The 23729-nt window shown below is 42.4% G+C and overlaps 1 protein-coding gene across 1 annotated transcript; it reads right to left on the bottom strand.

Annotated features, from left to right (window-relative positions):
* Window positions 1-36: 36 nt before the first annotated feature.
* jupa (junction plakoglobin a) lies at window positions 37-23357 on the bottom strand. Its single transcript, XM_061769828.1, has 16 exons — window positions 23153-23357; window positions 11119-11154; window positions 10589-10756; window positions 10258-10508; window positions 9073-9311; window positions 7648-7849; window positions 7181-7325; window positions 6904-7007; window positions 5435-5773; window positions 4042-4194; window positions 3835-3954; window positions 3581-3731; window positions 3035-3156; window positions 2912-2951; window positions 2172-2310; window positions 37-892 (listed from the first exon to the last, which is right to left on the bottom strand). Exons 2-15 carry the CDS (start codon window positions 11129-11131, stop codon window positions 2174-2176), a joined length of 2184 nt encoding a protein of 727 aa, XP_061625812.1. The 5' UTR covers window positions 11132-11154; window positions 23153-23357; the 3' UTR covers window positions 37-892; window positions 2172-2173.
* Between the last annotated feature and the right edge of the window lie 372 nt (window positions 23358-23729).

The following is a 23729-nucleotide window of genomic DNA, read 5'->3' as shown; positions in this document are numbered from 1 at the left end:
AAAACAAACAAACAAAAAAAAAACACCACGAACAGGCAGGTTTAATATATCCTTTAATTTTATTTAACAAAATTTCAGTAAAAACTCTTTGTAAGTACAAATTTCCCTGTCAGTAGTGTTTCTCCAGCTGGCGTCCCGACTATATTAAATCCACACAAAAGAAATCAGTCAATCTGTTGAACCAATGCGTCAATCAGTTTTGACATCAAATCCGAAATAGCTACAGACACACACAAGCTCTTCTTTTTGGTTAAAACTGACACGTGTTATTATTCTGGCTAAAGCAAAGTATGCAATCCTTTCCCTATGAAATATAGAAGAATAAAATGTGAGAAACGATAACAAGCATGTCATTCAGCAACGTTTGCTTCCCTCTCTCTAATTGTGCGTCGTCTTCCCTTTTTGCTCTCTTGCACGTGTGGCAAACTCAAGCACCATATGTCTGATCGTTCGGGGTTACAGTGGGAGAACGTTGACGCTATCTTGTCAAAGTGACTCTTTTGAAGGCATTAAAAAGAAAAATGAGCAGGTGCGCACAGATCCACCTGCGGCAGCATTGTCCTTTTAAGAAGAAGAAGAAGAAGAAAAAGCAATCTATGTGATCTTCACAAAATAAAATCTCTTTGGCATAGACTACCCACCCAAAAGCAGAAACGCGCACACACAAAACACATTAACTCCTATGCACACGTACACACAATCTTAGAACCGTTTTTCAAGCGTGTAAATGATTCGCAGCAATATTCGGATATAAAACATATGTAAGCCCTGTTACGATTAGGAGTCCCGTACTCAATGATAATTGCATATATTACATATAAAAATGAATCAAGACGTTCGTTCCATTCTAGCCCAGCAGACCGCTTTTCCACAAGCTCCTCCCCTCTTGGACCTGTGGAAAGGAAGCAACAGGATGAGAACTGAAGATCCTGAGAAAAAGTCAGTCAAATATTTAAACAGAACATTACAGTCATCTCGACCACAGTTTGGGATGTTTCACTATTTGTCTTTTTGTGAGGTAAATTAGGGTGCTAAAATGGCACAAACATATAGTGAATGAAAATATTAATGGGTGGCTGGCTTGAATCTATCTGAAAGACGAAATGTGCTACTATGGTAACTGTCTAAGATCCTGAAGCTAAAATTGGTATCCAAAGCTTTAAGTACTGTGATTTGGAAATATATGTAAATAGACTACCAATGCTGTGAGGGATCTTTTAAAAGGGAAACTTGTTTGTATACAAAGTTACTTGTCAGGATACAAAGTCATATTTTGTTTTCTGCCATATTCTCAATTTGTCAATTTACACATTACCGCCGCCACACTGATTTTGTCCCCATGACTTGTGCCGACTTGCCTGGGCAAAAAATGCCCATTCTCAAAGCCAGAAGGTCAGCACAGTTGCAGTCTTAGCACAGCTTAGTGCTACCGAACAGCGTTATCAGAATCACAATCATCTTTATTTGCGGTATTGTTATAATGTGCAGCGAAGTTGACAATCTGCGGTGGCCGACATTGGTCCTGCTGAGCCTGGGCTCACTTGCATGAGATAGATGTGCCCCCCCAAAACCAAGTGCAGTGGCTCGCCACCTATTTGCGACTCGCTACTTCACCCATCTGCTGATTGTTTTGGGAACCTGTCAACCGTTATTCTCTGAAAAACTCACCTATTGTCTTTTTTGTGCGCGTTTTTGAAATGTCCTAACATACCACAAGATGGTGCTAAACCCTTGTCTATTAGAAAAGTAGAGCTTTGGCACCCTTTAGTGGAATTTTGGTGCTAAGAAACTATGTTCAAGTGTGGGTCACTATTTGCCGCAGAGCTCAGTCCATATCCCACAACGAATAAATTCACCCAGTGATATAAGGGGATATTAAGTATGCTGTAATTTTTTATCCGTATATTTATGTATTTGAACCGATGAATATTAGACTTGTCATTAAGAGCTGGGAATTGTATAAAATGGTGCAAAAAAAGTTGTATCACGTGTCTAATCTATTTAATATGTTATGTTTAATTCCGTGTCTTGCTGAATGTTTATTGGTCAAGAGATTATCTTCTAACTGATACGCTCAGTACACGTGTATAATAAAGCTGCGCTGTTATATAATGACAAGTACATTTAAGGCTCGTGGTCCGGCTACAGTCACGTTTCTAAGGTGTGCTGACCTTTAATAAGGCTCAAACTGTGGTTGTCTGTCATAGACAATGTTGGGGGCGAACTCGTCATGCATGAAGTTGGCGTCCACGGTGTCCATGGGAATGTCACCTGGGTAGCCGCCGAAGTTTTGAAAAGGGGCGTCCAGCTCTACAAAGACATGAGCACATTTTGACTTTGACCTCCAGTGACATGAGCACATCTTCCAACTCGATATTCACACCAAGCTGCTGCTGCTGCTGTCGTTTTTGTGATGGTGGAAGGGAAAGAGGGTACTAGTACATGGACCTTGGTGTAAGCTGCACAAGGCTCAAACAGCTTTCCATTAGAGAGCACACGATGATGGTGCTAGAAAGTCTCGCAAAAAAGAAAATAGTCAAGAAAAAGAGGCAAAGATGATGGATTAAGACAGAACAAATAACTTAAGTAACCCGGAGTTACCTGCATAGAGAGTACATAGAGGTCAAGATAAAACTGAACAATAGGAGAGTGAACGATAGAAACAGACAAGCAACAAAGCATGAGGACTGTGAGCAGGGGAAAGCAAGCTTATGACTAATAAGATGCAGTGCTGAGTGGCCAGTTTATCCTTTAGTGACTGCGTGTTTACTGGAAGATGAGCCATTGTGCGCCTGTACGTTGATGATGACGATGATGAAGTCACCGTACAGTATGTGTGGGCTGCTCTTGCGGGTAATGCGCCGAGCTGAGGAATGTGTTGGAAGCGCACATTCCAGTGACACGCACTCACCATCTTGGTAGGGCGCTTCCATGGTGACACTGTTGTGGGCCTGCAGAGAGGTCACGCAAGGTCGGGTAAGACAAGACGATTCAACTTGAATGTTTCTGGTGGTGGAGGGAGCTCGACACTTACCATCTCCCAGGCGGCAGGGTCGTTCTTGAACATGGAGTGCGTGAGCTCCCTGGAAACTCTCTTCTTGTGCTCGGCGCTCTTATCCTCGGAAATGCGGAAGAGGACCGCAGCGGCGTATGTGGCTGATGAGGAAATCCAAGAAGAGGGGTTAAAAGTCACAGTCTGGTCTTTTTTGGTAACACTTAAGTGACTACTAAGGAGACTTCAACAAGGTGCTCCATTGGCTCTACTTTATTGCCAGCAATAGATTTAGAGCTTTTTTTGAGTCAATACGAGCCGCCTCAAAAGTAGTTGTAACATAGTTTCGGTCCTACGGCGGCGTCAAAACCGGAATTTGGATCCAAGTCAAAATGTGCCATAGTCCATCGCTAATGTACACTAAAGCAGTAGTAAAGTCATACTTGCAGGAAATATTATATATATATTACATATGAAGTGTCTTTACACATTGCAGTGAGTAATCAAAACCAAATGAAGGTAAAGCATTGTAGTTTTAACCGAACAAAAGCTACAAAGGGTGATCTTAAACGGTAAGTAAGCGTCTACCGATGCCCTCGTTGTCGGAGTGCAGCAGCTCCATCAGCGGAGAAGACGCTCCCTCGCCATCGATGGCCTCAGCTGATTGCTTGTCCAGCGCCAGCTCACACAGCACGCCCGCCGCCACACGCTTCACATTGTCTACTGGTGAGTAGAGGAGCTGGCGAGGGAGAGGAGATTTCAGAATAACCAGATGAAGCTCCCAAAATAAAAAAATACATGAATGGGAAAAACAGAAAGAAAGGAGTTTTGGGTTGTGGTACCTGAACAAAGAGAGGAATGGTCTGCATGTTGGCGATCTCTGCTCTGTTGACAGGATCTCTGGCCAGGATGTGCAGAGCTCCCGTACAGCCCTCCACTATCTCCTCCATCCTCACTCCATCCTGAAAACACCCGCGACAAAAGATGTAACAAAAAAAAAAGATCTTTCTTCATGCCACCCAGCTGATCGAAGTTATTGGATGGCGTACCTGGTATGTCTGTTGGGTGGACGAGCCGTGTTTCTGGGCATCCTGGTGGGCTTTGAGCAGCAGGTTGACCAGGCGGGGGATCGCGCCGGCGTCCCTCAGTTGGGCCTGGTTTTCCTGGCACAGGGCCAGGTTACGGATCAGGCCAACCACAGCCTTCAGGACAGCAAAATAAACAAGCAAGTCACATCACCGCTCACTGCTTAAAAACAAGGCTTTAATCTACTTTCAGCTACATTTAGCGATCGAATAAAGATTTCTATCTGGACCTCCAGATTCCCTCCCTCTTAACTTTTTAGACCAAATCTTGAATTGGTCTACCTTCTCTTTATACGTATATTATTATATATCATCGACAGTGGTTCCTTGACAAGTTGAATTGATTCTGTGACCGAGCTCGTAACTCAACAGTATAGCAAGTCAATTTCCGTCATTCACATTTCATGCCATTCAGTTGTTCCAGTTCCCCAGAAAACAAAAACATTTTGTGATGTTCTTAATACAGTAGCTCTATATTGTAAAATATAACATCAAATCATAATAAAAGAAAATGTCAAGAAATAAAATGGTTTCGTAAATTGTAATTAAGCCGATAGTCACTCACACGGTAGTATTCTCATGAGTTGTGTGTCTTTAAGGAGCCATGGTGCTCTGACTCCAGCTCCAGGTGGCTATTCAGGGTTTAGTGTCCTCTCCATACTTCGTTTAAGTGTTTTCGTTTTCATTAATATGTTTGACTCTGTCCCATTCAATAAACAGCTGAAAGTGCATCAGCGAATGTGAATTCCCCCCCACACACACACTTCACTCAGGCAGGGTATCTGAAGCTCGCTCGTGTTAAAAAAAGAAAAAGAAAAAAAAAATCCAAGCGACAGCACATAACTCGGAAAAATTCATACGTAATGAGGACTCATAAATTAAAGGTCCTTTATATTGGCTATTTAGACCCCCATAGAGTGACTCTCTAACACGGACATTGTCCATATTTGTCTACGACTGCCCCCCCCTTTCCTCTTGATTGTTTGCATCAGTGCAGAAGACCAACTTGTGAGAGCACACGTGTTTGTTATGTAGACACCGCTGGCTCGGGAGCGGAAACGGAAGGTGGAGATCTTCGCTAGTGACGTAGATAAGCTCGAGAAATTCAAATGACCTGATTTCCAGCCTCTCGGCAGAAAAACGTCTGGAACTCAGGAATGCGTGGACAATTTTAATTCATATTTTACGTGTTTACTGAGGCAACATGGAGCCAATATTACATCCCGAATAGTAGAAAATGTTGGTTTGGCAAAATATGTTCCCTTTAATTTACCACTGTACGTATTTTATAACAACCAGACTTTTTTCACACGGCCCAAACTACTTCTCCATCATTCCCTAGGACTGCTCAGGCTACCTTAATAACCGGCCAGTAGTACGGCTGGTTGAGGAGCTTGACGATGGCCGGGATGCCGTAGTGCCTCCTCACTGCGTTTTGTGCCACCTCAGCCTGCTGGTGGCGGGAAGTCAGGTGACGCAGAGCGCAAATGGCAGGTTCGGTCACATCCTCTTTCTCGCCGGCGCGCAGTATAGCGTGGATCAGCGCCTCGATGCCGTTGTTCTGGGTAACCAGAGTTTTATTGTAGGCGTTGTTGCACGTCAGATTAGACAAGATGCCAGTGGCACAGGTGAGCATGTTGATGTCATCTGAGCTCAGCAGGTTGACCAACACCTGCAGCAGGCCGTCCATTCCCTCCTGAAACACGACAAGGAGAATTTGGAATTTATTGTCATTGCATTTAATACAACGAAATTAAGAGCGCTGCCCCAGTAAGGTGCTTCAACCATACATCAATAATCTCTAAACACAACAACAGCAATAAAACAGAATCCTCATGTAGAAAAGATGCAATAATTCACAATAAAAGTGCTTCATCTCAATAAGCATACATTTGTATCACTGTTTAAAAGAGTCACTACTTTTTGAAACAAACTGTTGCCACATCTGCTAGACCTTGCTTTTGCTATTTTGATCGACTCTGTGCTGCTCCTCCCCAATCTTTATCTGTGTGCTTTAACTGTTTTAAGTGTAAATTGCAAGTCCTGATTTCATGATTCTCAAGTTATGGTTAACAAGGGGGCTGAGCTGGCCCATGTATTCACGGGGCCCTCTATTTCTGCCATTACTGATTATTAATTGCTGAATTTCCCCTTGAAGCATTACTGTATAAATTGTAACATACAATTTAAAAACATTACACTACAAGAGTGGACTGGGATTGATTTACAAAACATTCCAAAAGGATGAAACGAGATACTGGGTATCATCTAGGCCTAAACCGCAACAGCAGGAACAACAATGCAGTGAAGAAATAAAGAAAATCACTTAAGATACATCAAAATAACTTAAAATGTATTCCGTTCCATTTTCCAAACCGCTTCTCCTCACTAGGGCCGCTGGGCGTGCTGGAGCCTGTCCCAGCTGACTCTGGGCGAGAAGCGGGGTACACCTTGAACTGATCGCCGGCCAATCGCAGGGCACATATAAACAAATAACCATTTGCACTCACATTCACACCTACGGGCAATTTAGAGTCTTCAATTAACCGACCATCCATGTTTTAAACAATGTAAATAGATGAAAAGCTTAAAAAAAGGAAATCAAAATAAACTACATTAAACCAAACACTTAACTTTTAGGTTACTCTGCTCTTCCTCAATACTACTCTCTCTACCCCCTCAAAAAATACTATTCCAGTCCCTGGTGACTGTTAATAGTTCTTGGGGACTGGGAAACGTGGGCGGGGCCCTACTCAGGTGCTGAGTTCACTTGTGCCTTGGGCTGGCTCTGTAAGGGGTAACATTACACTAAACGAGAAACCGCACCTGCTTGGTGGCCGCATCAGACAGGTTCCTGAGTGTCCACAGGCAGTTCTGCATCAGACGCTGGCTGCTGCCAGTCAGGTGTTTACCCAGAGCCTGCATCCCACCTGGAGTTAACAGAGGCGTCAACTCACAACCACACCATCTCATGAAATGTGCTGTCGCGCAACGCTGCGGTTGTTGGGAAGCCATTAGCCATTTACAAAGAGTCGCCACACCTGCATGACTGGCTTATGCACACAGGTGTGTTACGTACACTGAATAGACATTTCTCACATACCGGCCTCGACAATGGCGGGTTTGTTGCTGGGGCACACAGACAGGACTTTGAGGACACGGCTTGTGGTCCACAGCAGCTTCTCATAGTTGTAGTTCCTCATGATGTGAACAAGAGCCTCAGGACCCCCATTGGCGAGGATGATGAGCTGTGACATAGGATTGGGATTTTCATATTTAGAAAACAAAACTTCAGTTGGACCTCTAACGACAACGCCGTTTAAGGATGACAGCATCTATACTTTGAATAAGGCGATGACTTGTCCAAGCATGCAAAACAAATTCACAGCACACATTTCGCTCTAATAACCACACCCAAACCTGACTGAACCTGAACTCCGTTCAGATGCCACACCCAATTCAAACCGTGGATACACACGTACAACAAAGTACAGTGCTTGAGTGGAATTCTGTATACCAGCCTTTGTATCATGGGGACTTGCACTATGACACGCATACACAGAAACACACCTTGCTCTCCTGATTGCCATAAGAAAGCAGCTGCAGACAGTCCGTAGTGATGGCCAAAAACTTGGGGTTGCTTTTCTTTAGAAGGGGGACCATCCTCTGCAGGCCGTCAGCCAAACGGACAGCCATTTTCGCTCCCTCCTGGTGCAGGAGCAGGTTGTGGAGGGTTGTGATGGCATAGAAGAGCACAGATTCCATGGGAGAGCTGAGGAGCATCACAGAGAGATGAAGTGCCAGTAAGGAACAATTGCCCTACAAATATCAGGTGCCATTTAGCCAGGAGCCACAGAGATGAATAGAAATGACAGCGATAATCGTAATGTACATTTTAACAGTAAAAACGCAGTGAGAAGCTAAAGATTTCAAGGGAATCACTAAAGGTCCCCTGCTATCAAAAGCCAAATTTTCACACTGTTTTATGCAGAACATAGGTCAAAATGAGTCTGTGACCCGATTTAAATTCGACATCAATGCGGTTTGTCGATAGAATGCAAAAGACGATAAACGCATAAGGCTTGCAAAACTTCCCAATCAGATTTATGTGTTTTTGTGACATAGAAGGTTACTAATAATTCAAGTATCCGCCCAGGTCGTGGTTGGTACCCACCCGCTCATCTCAGGAAAATGCCAGAGTGACAACGTGGCTGTGTTGTGCAAAGTTTTGCATCACCTGCCGTACTCAGAGGAGTTGAGAAATAAATGGCTTCAATTTATTTTGGGAGAAATTCCCAAGCATTTCGGTGCCAGAACTGTGCTGTGACTAAGCTGCAGCTTCTTGTGTTTTCGCTCACGTCCTCTGTAGGAATTTGCTCCTTCCTTTATTGCTACTCTTTGTCTCTCTATCTTTATAGTTTAATAAAAGTATACAATGTACTGTATATGTGCAGCCTACACAGGATTGCCGTTTAAGGGCGTCATACGATGGAGCTATGAACGCTTGGCCGCCGGACGGTCACCAAGTACTAATCAGAGACACATTTTTTTTCATATACAATGTAGAAATATCAGCGATCCAATTAGAGCACAGCTTATCTACGTAACGAACATGAATGAGAAATCCAGCCGTCTCAAACGCCAGGCGGAAAAGGCCAACTAGAATACCTTGAAAAAGGGCATTCTTGACATTTTTAACCCAAATTATCATGCAAACCCAATAAAAGAACACCAAGGTTTACCCAAAAAAAAAAAAAAAAAAAAAGATGATGGCATAGGACCTTTAACAGAACATAGTGTCATAACATCCTGCCTTGAAAATAAACATTCTGCTATCACTGTAGGATGCAAGCAGTCTACACAAACTTGTGCACACCAAGGCTAAAAATAATAAGAATGAAAAAAAACAATGGTTGGGCTGCTCCACTAATCATATAGTATCAGACTGCTAGTGTAAGTGTAGGTGAAAGTGATTGGAAGACATGCATTCAGTACCTGAGCATGCGGACAAGTGCAGGGATGCCACCAGACTTGAAAATGGAGAGCAGGCCCTCTCTTTTGTGGGAGAGATTGTGGAGGATGCTGGCTGTGGCCCTGGCTGTCTCCATGTCATTGGTGTTCTGCATGGCGCGCACCACTGCAGACACCACCTGAGGAGACTGCATCAGCGCATGGCGGGACGCCTCCTTGCGTGTTAGCTGGTTGACAATCTGGGCTGCCTTGCTGACAACAGCCTGATGGAAAGACCATTATTTCAATTGGTTGAAATAGCAAATCAATTTTCCCAATTGAAATGAACTGAAACGCCATTAGTCCGTTCTAGTTTTTAGGAGGTTGATTGAAGACTCTAAATTGCTCGTAGGTGTGAATGTGTGCGCGGATGTTTGTTTGTTTCTATGTGCCCTGCGATTGGCTGACGATCAGTTCAGGGTGTACCCCGCCTCTCGCCCAAAGATAGCTGGGGTAGGCTCCAGCAGGCTCGCGACCCTTGTGAGGAAAAAGCGGTACAGAAAATGGATGGATGGATAGTTTTTTTAGGCGAAAGTTACAAAAAGTAACCGCTTTTATAAAGTGTAATTGCTGTACTTTGGGACAAGCCGAAAGGCATGACAACAACTGTAGTGCTGTATGTTTGCCTTTAAGGGGAGCGGCCTAGCAAATGACATCAAACGCTGAAGTCGGGTTGGCCCAACTTGGCCAGTTAGTGAACGTGTTCTTATTTTGTATTTGTGTGTTGGACTGTTTGTCCCGTTCAATAAGCGGCCTAAAGTTTATCTGCGACTGCAGCTCTCCTTGCTCACATGCAAGGGTGTTACAGTATCTTAATTGCTCCATTTATTCTTCACTTCACTCAAGCATGCGGTGTAGCTGAAGCTTGCTCATGCATCAAATTTTGGCCCACAACTCAAAGCCCTAACCCCCAACAACAACAAAAATATATAAATAAATACACACACACACACACACACACACACAAAACTAATTTGGTAAGACTGGTAGGTTGGGGCACTTGTAAGTTAAGGTACCACTGTATAGTACCCGCAAGGCTGTAATTTGAATGGTGTGTGAGGGAACACATTTTTGGTTTCAGTATTGGATTGTCACATAAGAACACCTGAACTGACAGAATAACAGAGTTTGAGCATAAAAGGTAACCTGCACTCTGGCCGTACTATGTACCTGATCTTCATCATTGAGCAGTTTGGTGAGCTCAGGCACAGCACGTGTGGCCAGCTCAGCGTCATCTTGGTAGTTGATTAGATGAATGATTGCTGCCTTAAGCATCTGGGAGGGCTCTGCCAGCCGTTGGACGTTGGTCAGTTGGGACAGATCTGTTTGGGTTGTCGTCAAGATGGTCGTGCTGCCCTCCAGCGTCTCTGGGAACATGGCGGCCCGCACCCGCTGACCTCTGGTCAATACGTACTGGGAGTCTGGAAACGAATGACGATGCTCATCATGGAAATACCAAAGACCCTGCACCAAATGGTGGCTGCACCTTTTTGTGTTTTACCTGCAGGTTCTGTTGTGACTGTGGTGGTCATGGTGTACTGCTTGGAGGTGCTGAAGTCGCCGTCGTCATCTCTGATAGTGTTGGCTCCAGACTCGATGCCCGAGTCTATTCCGTACCTCGTCTCCTGCCACTCCTTCACCTTCGTGACCCCTCTATCGAGCTCACCCACTGTCACATACATAGGCACGAGCAGCCCAACGTCAGACAAAATTCTTCCCTAGTGGCTTAAATAATTTTTCAATGTCATTTATTCTGTTGCACATAGTTGGATTTTGCGTTTCCCAATTACGTTACGTTGCAATCCAGTAAACCGCAAACTGACATTTTACAGAAGCAGCTTCTATTCTTATGTTCTATTAAGAAACTAAATGAATGCTAACGTGACTTAGGTGGAGCATCATCATTATCAGTATTTGATATGCATCCTTTTCAAAGAATTGCACTGATGGAAAGACAAAAAAATGAATGAAACCCTGGAGACACAAGCGAGAGAGAGAGAGAGAGGACTAATAGTTAAAAATGCCACTTACGTTGCATCGACATCCTTGCCTCCTGTAGTCACAAACCTGAAGGGGAAAAAAACAGAATTGGATATTAAGAACTTGTTCTGCATGGACTTGTTCTGCATGGATGATGACACTTCATTTAACGTTTGCAAACACACAGATAAACAAGGTCTTACTTTTTTCAAACAAGAGTGTATTTGAATGCGAGGAAGAAGCATCCACCCAGTCAGCTAGCAACAGCAAATCATGGGGGAGTAGAGTGACGTAGGAGAGATAGAGATTAGAGGCTTCTGCAAATTAGGAATGCTTGCTGGCCCTGCTGACCGCTCACCTCAGGCCTCCGCCCATAAAATTGTGGGAGCTGCCTATTGCTGACACATCGCAAACTGGAACCTGTCCGACTGGTTTTGGGTTAGAGTGTGTGTATGTCTGCATGTGAAATGTGTGGTGTGAATGGCGCTTCCAAGCTTGTCTCGCTAATGCCTGCAACTTATGGTTCAGAAAACTGACTATGACATACAGAAATAGCTCACAAGGCAAGTGATCCAGCATCCCTGGGATGTTTTTGAAATGTAGAAAGTGTGTTTTATCAGCATTCCAGATGACGTAACAGACATTAGTCAGAACATGTCTGTTGTAAAGACTTCCCGTCTTTACGAATCACCTTTTTCCAGATCAAATCATCCTTCTTGTAGCAGCGTACAGTAACAGCATTATCAAATCTGCTGCAGTTACTCGTTTCTCTAGTTCTCTACATATACACTATGTATTATTTTCATCCTACTGTTTTTTTAATCATGTAAAAGACTTTTTAAAAAGTCCAAACAAAAAAATAGCAGGCATGGAGGAATGTTTTCGTCCTACCCATTTCTGCAGCTGCGATATTATCCACCACAAAACCCTTCCTTATCACGGAAACATCTGCATTTTTAATAGGAGTCTGTCTCAGACATCTGACTGATAACACAACGCACCCACTGTGCCGTTTAGTCCGACTCTTGAACATTGTGTGTTAGCATGTACAAAGAATAAAGTAGTTGCTTGAACGGACAGAAAAAGAGTTCACACTTTGGGTGTCTTCTTATACTGGGATACAAAATTACACTGAAATGCTTCCCACAATATGGTCCAAAAAATAAATAAAATACACCACCATCTCGTGTGCGATAGATAAATCTGTGGACAAATTCACACTGATTCAATATGTGGAGAGAATGTGTAGGCCTACTGTACAAACACAAGCAAATTTCGCATTTGGCTCATGGCTGTAACTAACGAACCCTTGTTTTTTTCCCCCCAGGTATCAAACTTTACATGGATTTTAGTCACAGTACTCCTGCAGAGGGTCATAATCATTACAATTTGTATAGTTTCGAAACCAACGCAAATTGAGCGATTAGTTTTCTCTCTGCACACTACAGTTGCCTGGAGCACTGTCGCAGCAGTTGTGTAGAACTGTAGATCCTGCCTAACAAGGCCCCTTGGCTTGCACCAACATGCTACATGATAAGCCAATGACTCAAATGTGTATAAATCACTCTTACTGGGTGTGGCCTCTTGCCCATTTGGTGGTAACTGACCAAAGTCTATTTATCAACACAGAGATATGCATCCACTGAAACAATTTACTGATAAACCGCAATTGCAACAACAAGTTTCCTGTAATTCCAGGCCAACGTTTAGTCGTTTTTGTTTTCCTGGGCGAGTCAGTGGGTTCAGTGAACTGTTGCAATGCTGCGACACACCCGCGTATCACCTAGGTAACCAAAACTGTGCCTGGCCAGTGGATCCACTGTGGGGATTTTATCTGCTGAAGGGCTAAAGAAGGGCTTCCTTGCTTGTGGATAATGTTTTTTATTTTTATTTGCTACCCACAAATACTCAACGGGCCCAAGCTAAAAAAAAATAATAACAACATAAAATCCAAGTTATTTAATTATTGTCTACTTCTGAGTGGACTTTTCTCTCTTCCAGTTAATAAGTGATGCATCAGTTCACTCTCACTGTACATTGCTCAGTCAGCACAATTACCACAAACACATACGTAATTGCACAGTAATACACAAGGCAACAGCCCTTACTAAGAAGGAAAACGCCCACTGTCTTGTTGTGCAATGTCTTCCATGTTCTGTATGAGATGAGGGGCTTCTTTTCAGTGAACTTAAAAGCGGGGAAGATGTTAAATGAAAGCTGCAGGTCAACAAGTTTCAACAGAAATGCAGGGCTTACATTGCTCAGCAGTGCTGCTAAAACACTACCGTGACATTCCACACAGACATAATACATTCAGACTGCGCTGTGCTCATCTTCTTCACCCTCCTCAATCCTCACTTTTCTCAATTTATCTCAATGACTTGTCATTAATTTATGAAGACACTTCAGTAACAATGGAAATGCTTATGATGTGCTTAATCACGACAAACGTATTGCTCCCCCTTCACTCAGGCATGCTAGACAGGGAGTGTCTTCCCACTCCCCAGTGGTGACAAGCTCTCAACCGGGGTGTGGCATCAGCGTGTGGGGGTGTATTTATGGAATGATTGTGAATACACCTAATAGCTGAATGGAAGGCCTCACTCAAGCCATGAATGTCTCATAGATATGGAAAAAAAAAAAAAACCTTATAAAAGACATTCCAGTGAGCCAGATTTGGACTTTGCTGGCCTAAGCGCTTCTTTCTGTCACAGCAGGAATGAATCAGCTCGGGCAGGAGGCCCAGGGGGTTGGAGATGAATGCTGGTTCTACTTCAGAGTTGATCCTAACATACATACTGCAATGATTTGCTATTTACACAGCTACAGCTTTGGCAAGAATGGGCAAAAATAACATGACACTTAACCATTGCCACATCATCTGTTCAAGCTTTTTTCAGCCATGGTTTTGATTTGACTTTTTAAAATTAGTATTAAGTAAAACATACTGGGAGGTGTATTGCGTGTTATTTGCTCGAGAAAGCAATTCATGTCATGCTAAAAATATAACTGGGATTGTTTTTGCTAGATCAGCCTAAAAAAAACAAAAATGTTTTTGGTTTCTTTCAAAACAAGTAAAATACAACAAAGAATAGAAGGTGAAGCGGTTTATCCTGGACTATTTTTAGAGGAATCAAGCCACATTTGATATTACTTGTTATGATGTGTAAACGGGCGGCACGGTGGACGACTGGTTAGAGCGTCAGCCTCACAGTTCTGAGGACCGGGGTTCAATCCCGGCCCTGCCTGTGTGGAGTTTTGCATGTTCTCCCCGTGCATGCTTAGTTTTTCTCCGGGCACTCCGGTTTCCTCCCACATCCCAAAAACATGCATGAATTGGAGACTCTAAATTGCGCGTGGGTGTGAATGCGAGTGAAAATGGTTGTTTGTTTGTATGTGCCCTGCGATTGGCTGGCAACCAGTTCAGGGTGTACCCCGCCTCCTGCCCGATGATAGCTGGGATAGGCTCCAGCACGCCCGCGACCCTAGTGAGGAGAAGCGGCTCAGAAAATGGATGGATGGATGGATGGATGGATGATGTGTAAACGAACAAGGGGGAAAAAAAACAATATAGTAAAAATACAAAAGGTTCTTCCTTTGAATTTTTGTATTGCATACAGAAAGATTTCTGTTGAGGACCTGCAAAACCCAAAATTTAAGTACAACACGCGTTAATATGCATGCCATGGCTGCAGTCAATAAAGAAAACCCCCTACAACATGATATTTGGAATTCCTTTTGTGGACTTATATTGTGGGTTGAGAATTTTACACAGTAGCAGCATGGGCTGCCATTTTTTTTTTTCGGTATGAAGCATGCCCATGTCCTCCGCTTGTACAGACTACTGTTTTCATTCAATAAGGTGTTGCTTCCGTTTCACTTTCATTTTGAAACGTTTGTGTTTTCAGGCTTCAAAAGTTTTTTTGTAAATGACTGCACAAAACAGTACGGCTTTTCTCTGATCACAACAACAACAAACCATACTAATATTAAACAATAAGGCACCTCGTTACCTCTTCTGATTTTTAACAGGCTTGCTAATGTCATGTTTAGACTGACATGCAAATAAAGCAGATTATGTTACAACAGATCTGTAATGCTTGCACCATCTGCACGAAAACAGATCAAGTATTAGACATATCGTCTGGCTCCACAAACACGCAAACCCTGACACATAACATACATACCCCTGACATCCAACACAAAGATCTCTTACTTTAAACCGTTTCCACGATGACTTCAACGCAACACCAAGCATTCACACAGTCCAGTCCTCTTGACATAGGCCTATTGTTGACTAAGTGCATCAGCTCTCTAGAGAAGACACATCTTAACACAGCACAAAGCTGCCTGGTCTCAAAGGCACACATGCCCAACTCATGCATAACAGCAGCTCCAGCAATACAATCGACCTAGGAGGGGTTAACTGGATAGATGTTCATTATAAATCAATATGGGAGGATGTGAAGTGATGCACAGCTAATGGATTCATTGTGGCGGGTGACAGGAAGTGGTGGTCGAAATTACCTAACACCAGTGTTGGATCCAAGAGGACATCTACTAGAAACTGTAAACAGCTGTACTTTAGCAAATGTTGCTAAACTTAGGCAAAAACTATGGAGACACACTGATGGGGGATTCATGTAAATGTTTTTTTTTTATAAAAACACTTTGCTAGAGTGTTGACTAAATTGACTAAAACAGACAGATGATGGAAACCAGAAGACAGAAACAGCGAGATGCCAAGAACTCAGGGAAAGAATGGAAAATGACATTCTGGTGCACTGTTGTGCAACACACAAATTAAATGTGTCTAAAAGTGGCAGATTTAGCAACACTCACTCCCCTTCTTTGGAAATATTCCCAACAACACTGTCAAGCAGAGTGAGCACACCAATGAATAAAATAAGCAGCCCTTTATTATCAGTTAATTCACTGCGTTATTTAAATTTTTTGACTGTGGCCAATAGAAGCAGTTTGGTGGCTGGAAAATAGTCTGTAGTACAATGTATTGCATATCAAAGGAAATACGAGTTGTCTCAGAGGAGGGGCCCATGTGTTGTTGTGCTGTATCAGATTACATGAGGATGCTAAAGAAGGACAGAAATGGTGAGAAGTAGTGTATTCGGCTTGACAATTAACCCTGATTTGCATGGCTCGTGAGGGTTCCCGAAACAGTCACATACTGTATATATCCGAGGGCCACCGCTGTGCTCCAGTTAGTTTCCGAGTGCGCATTTGAAAAAAGCAACAAGAACAGTGAAGTCAGTTTCAATAGAAACGTGACAAGTGGCCGCCGTCTTTATGGAATTTTCAAAATAAATAAATAAATTAATAATAATAATTTTAAAAAACATGGAATGAACACATCAAAAGCCTCTAAAATCCTCCATAAACAAGCAATTGCTTTATTTTTTGGTCTACTGCCCACACTGCTCTTCTCACCAATAATGCTGCATTTGCACTAGTTAAGTTAAAGTTAGGGAAAGTGACGCCGTTTGAAACGTCCTGGTAATTTTGACGCATCGATGTCTTGGAATTTCAGCCGCTACGTGCGATTTGTGGATATTTTTTAACTGAAGCTTGTCAACGTATCGGAGTAGGGGTTCCCCGAGTAGCAGTCGAAATGAACTGGTGAGGAGATATGTTGAAAAATATTTAAATTTGACTGATTCACTCTAATTTAAAAGGCGTTTTCTGAACAGATTTTTTTATAGGTGATATCACACAACAACGTTACCCCCAAAACCCATCATCCCATTTTCAAAATTTCCTTTTGTGTTGTATTCGGGTTAAAGTGGCCCTTCCAACCAGACCCCATTGCTAGTTTCAAGACTGCTTTTCTATGTAATTACCATTACAGCCACATTCCCACAAAGCTCAGTCCAGCTCAGTTTGCCATATAGGTGCAACAATTAATCAATTAATCTACAACTAATTGATTATCAAATCAATCAACAACTATCTTCAAAAATATTCTCTAGTCCAGGACCAGGAACTGAATCATAATCAATTTATGGAACAAAAATAAGTCAATTTAATCTATTGTAAAAATCTGCAACAGTATGAATAACCTGTAATTGACGTAGTTGAACATGAAGCTGCCAGTGTATATCAAATTAGTAGCCATTCACATTAATCAGTACCCAAGAAGTGGCTCTCAGTTTCAAAAAGGCTGGCAAGTTTCACATCACAAGCCTCTCGTGTGATGCTGCTTAATTGTTGTTTATAACCATACCAAATAAACAACAACAATCAGTTCATAGAGTAATTTGAACAAAAATATTTTGCAATAAGCTTGAATGCAAAGTAAATTTGTATCCAATTATTCAATCCATGGATGGAACAATCGAAAATTGATTCTAGAAATATCCGATCAAGTAATTCCTGAGTTGTCTTGAATTTTCACAGATAAGTGGGAAGCTTGGATGCCGACTGCTGCAACAGCTACAAGCAGTGCGCTTTGAATCGGCCTTCGTAATCCTATTTGTGAAATGTTTTCCTTTTCTTTCCAATCAATTTGTTCCATTGTACCACGGCAGACAACTGTCTGTCGACCAATCAATAGATAGCAGTGTCTCACCCATATCACTGTGACTGGAACCTCAATTAATTAATACTGAAGAGTGGAGTAGTTTATGTCAGTCAATTTGGGCCGTTTTACAATGAAAATGCAGCAAAACGCCTACCCATGTACCATACCAAATCGTACAACTTGGTGGAAAGGAGGCGCAAGTGAAACAGAACAAGCACTGCTAATTGCTTAAAGTGTAGAAAAAATCATCATTACATAGATGATCCAGTTTTATCAGTGCATGTGTTGCTGTTGTGAATGTGTATGAAACATTTCAAGGCAACACTAAATCAATAAAAACAGGCAGAAATGAAGACGCACCGTCGAAGAACTCATGGTTGTGTCAGCGCAAATTTCACCGCAAAAAGTCAAAGTAAAAGTGACTGGTAAAATGCTCGAGGAATTTTCTCTGACTCGGGGATCCACTTTTTTAACTTATTCACTGCCAGCCCTCAATAGTTTGATTTTGTTTGGTACTGTTATCTGTAATTATGTGTGTACACCTTTAAGAGAGCAGGCGGGACTGAGTAGCGTGACATAAGAGTAAGGACAAGTCAGTCTGGGAAGACGCTGCTGGCATGCGTTTTGGCCGACAGCAGTTAAAACACATTCACTGTCATTGACGGCTTTAGAAGTCAAATGTCCATGTTAACTGGGAGATCTGGCACTGAATGAGTTAAGTTTGTGATGTTCTTGTGTTGCCGCGAGTTTAACAAAGCAACTGAAAGAGCACTGGCAACTCCCCTTCCTTCTAGACCACTTCTGAGGGCATTACAATACTATTGCTATATACAGTATCTGCTGTTAATGCCAGGAAACTGAGACACATCTCACAGTGCCGAACAAGCACGCTGAATACGTTACGTCACCTTATAGTCACGCACACTGTAGTTGTATATTCTGGCATTGTATATTATGTATGTCCTTACATTGTATCTGTGAGTGGCTACATTTTGAGTTGAAGTACTGTAGGTGGGGAAAAAAATATATTGCGAGTAGCAAGGTTTGTGGGAAAAAAAATGTATAAAGGTAATAAGTGTCTTCATTTTAGTTTAGTTAGTCTGGTCGAAGCGAATAAACGCATAGCCACTAACCTACAGTATTATTATGTCACATCCTAAAATGCAAGCTGCTCAAGTGAAGTTGCACAACACGCTCTTTATGCCTTTTTTAATTAATAGCGTGTGTTTTTTTATAGTTACAAGAAACGCTAAGAATGTTAAAAGTGAAATTTTTGTTTTCTGGCCTCACTGAAAATATTTCTAGACAAGAAAACAGTTTGCTGCTCAATGTAAATTTAAGAAATAACACGTTTGATTATTTAAAAAAATAAAAACAATTGGTCGTTCATTTTTAAGTGAAATGGCTTATTTTTTGTTGTGTATTCATAATTGGCCTAGAACCAAACAAAAATATACTTTATCCGAATACTCGATTATTCGATAACATTTTGAGTAGAACACTCGAATACTAAAATATTCGATAAGTGCAGCCTTATTATCTACGTTACATTAGTGTTCATTCAAAGTTTTGACAAAGATGAAAATGTTCCTTGTGGTTGGTACAGCGCAAATCTGACTGCAAAAAGTGTTTTCGGCTTCGAAAAATCACACATTTATAGCTCAGCGGCAACCGTCAAAGTTACAAACTCAAACTCACTGGATGATCGCAATTTCAGCAACTGCTGGCGATCATATGCTAAATTATTTTGGATATTAACTATTGTTGGTGTTGACTGTCTCAAGCAGCAACCGCTGCCGACATGTCTGTGATGTTATGGACTAGGGATACCTGTACTGTGCGTCGGTACTCCTAATCATAAAATTACTACAATGCGATGACACTGATACCACTTCACCAGCTGGACATATATACCTTCTAGGTAGGAGCCATGTCAGCTGTGTGGAGATGCTTTAAGGCAAACATGGAACAACACTTTTAGCCAATTCCAAGTTCTTCTCTACAAAAGTGATGATAAACTCCGCTCCGCAAGTTGGGATGGCAGACCATTAGGCAAATGGAGTTTCTTGTGCTAGGTCGCCCCCTGCGCTGTTCTGCTCAGCTCCGGCCGAGCCAACCGTTCTCATGTTACGACTCCGCGGTGGAGGTGTGGCGAGACACGTCCCCCTCCTATGGCTCATCAAATCTTTGCCAGATCTACTCATTTCATTTTAGACTCATCATCTTTGTTGGAAACCAAATTGCATTCCTGTTTTTATGGAAATACTTCTTCCTAACATATGGGCTGATAATGTCAGATGAATTTTAAAATTGTGCAAGAAGTGTATTCCTTGAACCATTAGTTACGACTATCCCACTTGTTAGCTGGAAAGCTGACAACTCACCCGTGATGTTGTAAGTTTGTCTACTGTATCAGGAAGCACTGCATCATCAAATGAAAAGATTCCACAACATACTACCAAACCTAAATTTAGCACAATACACTGTTGATGTCCACTAGTTTTCATCTGAAAAAGGTTTTGATGCAATTTTGCATGTGGAGCTGTTTAAATTGTTTGGTTGCAGGTCAGAAGGAAAAGAGGAGGAACAAAGTCTTTGATTGAAGACAGAGAGTTACTGTTTTAAAGAATGGAAAAGAGTAGCAGTATTGTTCCAGTCCTGCTGTCACAGTGAAAAACAACCTGGGATTCAAGTGTCTCTACTGGTTGCAACCAAAAAAGCAGAAACGTTTGTGCTCACGGGCCAAGTGTGGTGGCCACAGCCATGTACTATATGTGAACAGACCAGTACTTTCAGCTCAAACCACCACTGTTGTGCATCAGTGTGTGGTTGCACACTGAGGCGATCTGACAGATGATGAATTTTTCAGGGAGAATACAATCTCAAAGGAGCCGGACGGGGGTTGTCTGGGAGAACAGGCTGAAAGTGTAATGGTAATGGCAGCCTAAAGAATACAATGCTGGAGTCCAATTCAGTTTAGCTGATAAGTACAAAGCTTGTTCAAAACCATAGCAACAAATAAAGTAAATATAAACCGTTCAGAAATGCTTATCCAACATATATTCAAAGAAAACAAAAAGTTTGTAAAAACTATGAGTTTTTACAAACTTTTTGTAACATTTTTTGTAACATTCTGCAGGGGTGATATGCAAAATATTTTTTTTCCATTTGAGATGCTGGAGTGTTTTCACATTTATTATTGAACAAGTATGTTGTCCCTGGTAATTTCAAAACCACACCCTTATGCCCCCCCCCCCTCGCTCTCTTTGCTCAAGGGATGAGGAAGAGCAGAAGGAAACGAGAATAAAAAGACACCAAGGTCCAGTACCAGGCACAAAAGTAGCCAAATAAACCAATTTGGCCGACTACAAAATATTCAGCATCAAATTTACTCTCTCCTGCTTGGGATACAGTGCATTGCCCATAATGACAGCAATGACATTGCAGTCAAGTCAAGCCTTAAGACTGTCCAGAAACTTTCTCTCACTGTGTTCCTACTGTATGGGAACAGTAGAGCACAGAGGCAAGGTGTTATGCAAACACAGAACAGGCCACGCGACATGTACGCTGAGTGGCTGCAACTAAGCCCGTGGAAAGTACTCACTCAGGCACCATTGTACACCGACAAGGGAGGGGGAAAGACACTGAATCCAAAGGAAAATGAATTCTTCCAAGCAAACAAAGAGGTTAGGCAACATGCCATACAGTAATCCCCCTTTGCAAAGTGTAGGCCTATTTATAAATGCAAGGATCTCCTAGCCCCCTTGCTCTGCTAATGTAGGACAGTATGAGGGAATTAAGCGGGAGGGGGGAGATTATCACCGTGCCACCACAGCTGTATCTGTGAAATCTAAAGCAAGTCGCCCCCCACTGCGCTCCCAGCACCCATCCACCCCCTTCTTTGGGGGCAGACTGGTGCAGCTTTCAGACCAGGGGGCTTGTCTGGTGCTCCACTATTTGGCCAAGGGTGGGCTTACAGGAGAGACACAACATAATGGCAACACACCGATTCACCCAGAAAGGGATTTAACACTTTTTGATGGTGGCGTTAATAAAACCAGGATGAAATCTCATAACATGGCAAAGCAGGCCAGAGTTTACTTTGACAGATGTTAAGAAGTTGGCTGCTACATGATTTAATCGCATCAAAAAAGGCAGATGAGATGAAAGTAATTTTGGCTCAATGCTGATTTCAGAGGAATTACTCAAGAAGCTAAATGAAAGGAACGTGTGCTCCCGTGGCCAGCGCTAAGCAGGATTGGAAAAATGCCTTCTTGTCAAGCCTGGAGCAACAATATCAAGGCCAGGTTGGCAGCAGCTTGAGACGTTTGGGTCGATGGGAGTTGTAGTAAGACCCATTTAAGGGATGATTCATTCGTTTGTGTCACGCATTATTTAAGTGTCTCCTGATATGGAATTAGCTTTTGAGGTCAAATGTGGTGGGGGACGGGGGGCTAATCTAGAGCCTCCCATTATTTTGAATACAAGTTAATCTTGAGAGTATGTCCTTACTGCGCAAGGTCTTGATAGTTAAAATGACCATCACACTTTCCATGAGCCCAAAACAACAAGACAAAGGAAAATATATTTGCCTCCAATGTGCTTCTTTTGTTACTGAACTCACTTTCACTTGAAGAGCTGTTAAATGATCAACCAGCTGGAGTCCATTCATCATTTCATTTTTGATGACACAACATGGTGGGAACAGTACATGTCATCTACATATTAATTCCATGAACTATTGTTTCCACAAAGTATTACTTTAGCCAATCTGTTTTTGACATGAAAGGTGAGTATCTATATCGTTAAACCGGTCCACAAAATAGAACCCTACTCCAATGTAATGCTACAGTAGTCATTTAGGCTACCGGTACGGTTTTCTACTCCTACAATTATCTGTAGTTGTTGTTTTTTCCTCCTTTCCTTTTTGCTCAATTTGCTCCTTTGTCTCGGTCTGTCCCCTCTCAAATTTCGTTCTGCATTGCTAATAAATACGCATAACAATACAAATAACTGGGAGTGTATCAAATTCCCTTCTTGCGCAGAAAAACTGCTCAGACATTAAAAGTCATACAGAAAAAGCAGCAGGAGAGGTTAAAAAAAACAACAACAACTATAAGAAAACATTACATAGCGTCCAGTATTCACCTGCCTCACAAGCACACCCGCACACCGACTGAACTTTGCGAGCGCTGGTAACTATTGTGGAACTTTATTGACAAGTGACGTCAAGTAACAATCGATACTGAGCCCAAACATATAAAAAACAGATTCGACAGAGAGAGAGAGAGAGAGAGAGAGGGGGGGGGGAGGTCTGACACCGCGACGAAGGCAAAACCATAGGAAAGTGTCGATGACTGCAGCTCGAACAGTCGCCAGGCAGCGCGAGGCATGCGGAAATGAACAACACGTAGAAATGTTCCGACAGACGTGCAAGCGTTTACTGTCTATCAGGTCATTCTGAAGCACACGTTGGCAGAAAACAATGCATGCAAGAAAGCACAGTAGTACTTCGTAACGGTGGCGAAATGTCCATTTGGCGAAACTCACCTGTCGAGTTTTACTCACAAGCGTTCGAGACTATTCCAACAAAGGCTTTTTTTTTCGTCAGTACAGCACACTTGCTCGTACTCTCCGCAACTTTCCGCCACTTTTTTTCTTTCTTTCTTTCTTTCTTTCTTTCTTTCCCGCAGCACTACTGCCGTTGGAAGTCAACGTCCTCCACGCCAGGGTTCGACGCACAAGAAAGTCCAAAGCGCGTCACCTCCTCCAAGCACACTCCGCCCACTTCACAGCGACCCCACCCTGCTGCTGCTGCTGGCGCAATGCACTGCGCCGCCTTCATTGTTAACCGGAACTGTAGCGCAGTAGTAGTGTATTACATCGCGAAAATAATACTGCGTCATTTCATTTTTAGTACACTCACATCCCCTTCTTTACTGGACCACCTAAACTTATATGTTACATAAAGAGCCGTTTGAAGACTACTGGAGCCATTAAGCAAATGGAATGCTTTTGCTCTTTCATCTTTGTTGACATCACAACTGCCAATCAACTAGGCTTTTGAAAAGTTCGGATGATTATTATTTATTTTGTTTTGAATTTAAACAGTCAGTTATTAAAACCT

Source organism: Phyllopteryx taeniolatus, chromosome 4 (genome assembly GCF_024500385.1).
Source record: "Phyllopteryx taeniolatus isolate TA_2022b chromosome 4, UOR_Ptae_1.2, whole genome shotgun sequence".
NCBI lineage: Eukaryota > Metazoa > Chordata > Actinopteri > Syngnathiformes > Syngnathidae > Phyllopteryx > Phyllopteryx taeniolatus.
Note: the sequence above shows the minus strand (reverse complement) of the source record. Positions and strands in the feature narration are given on the sequence as shown.

What these genes read in the sequence shown, in the direction of transcription:
- jupa (XM_061769828.1), bottom strand. An exon ending in ATGGCAATCAGGAGAGCAAG is followed by an intron (nt 7,326 to 7,647) that starts GTGTGTTTCTGT and finishes CCTATGTCACAG; the next exon opens with CTCATCATCCTCGCCAATGG. An exon ending in ACCCTGCCGCCTGGGAGATG is followed by an intron (nt 2,952 to 3,034) that starts GTAAGTGTCGAG and finishes ACCTCTCTGCAG; the next exon opens with GCCCACAACAGTGTCACCAT.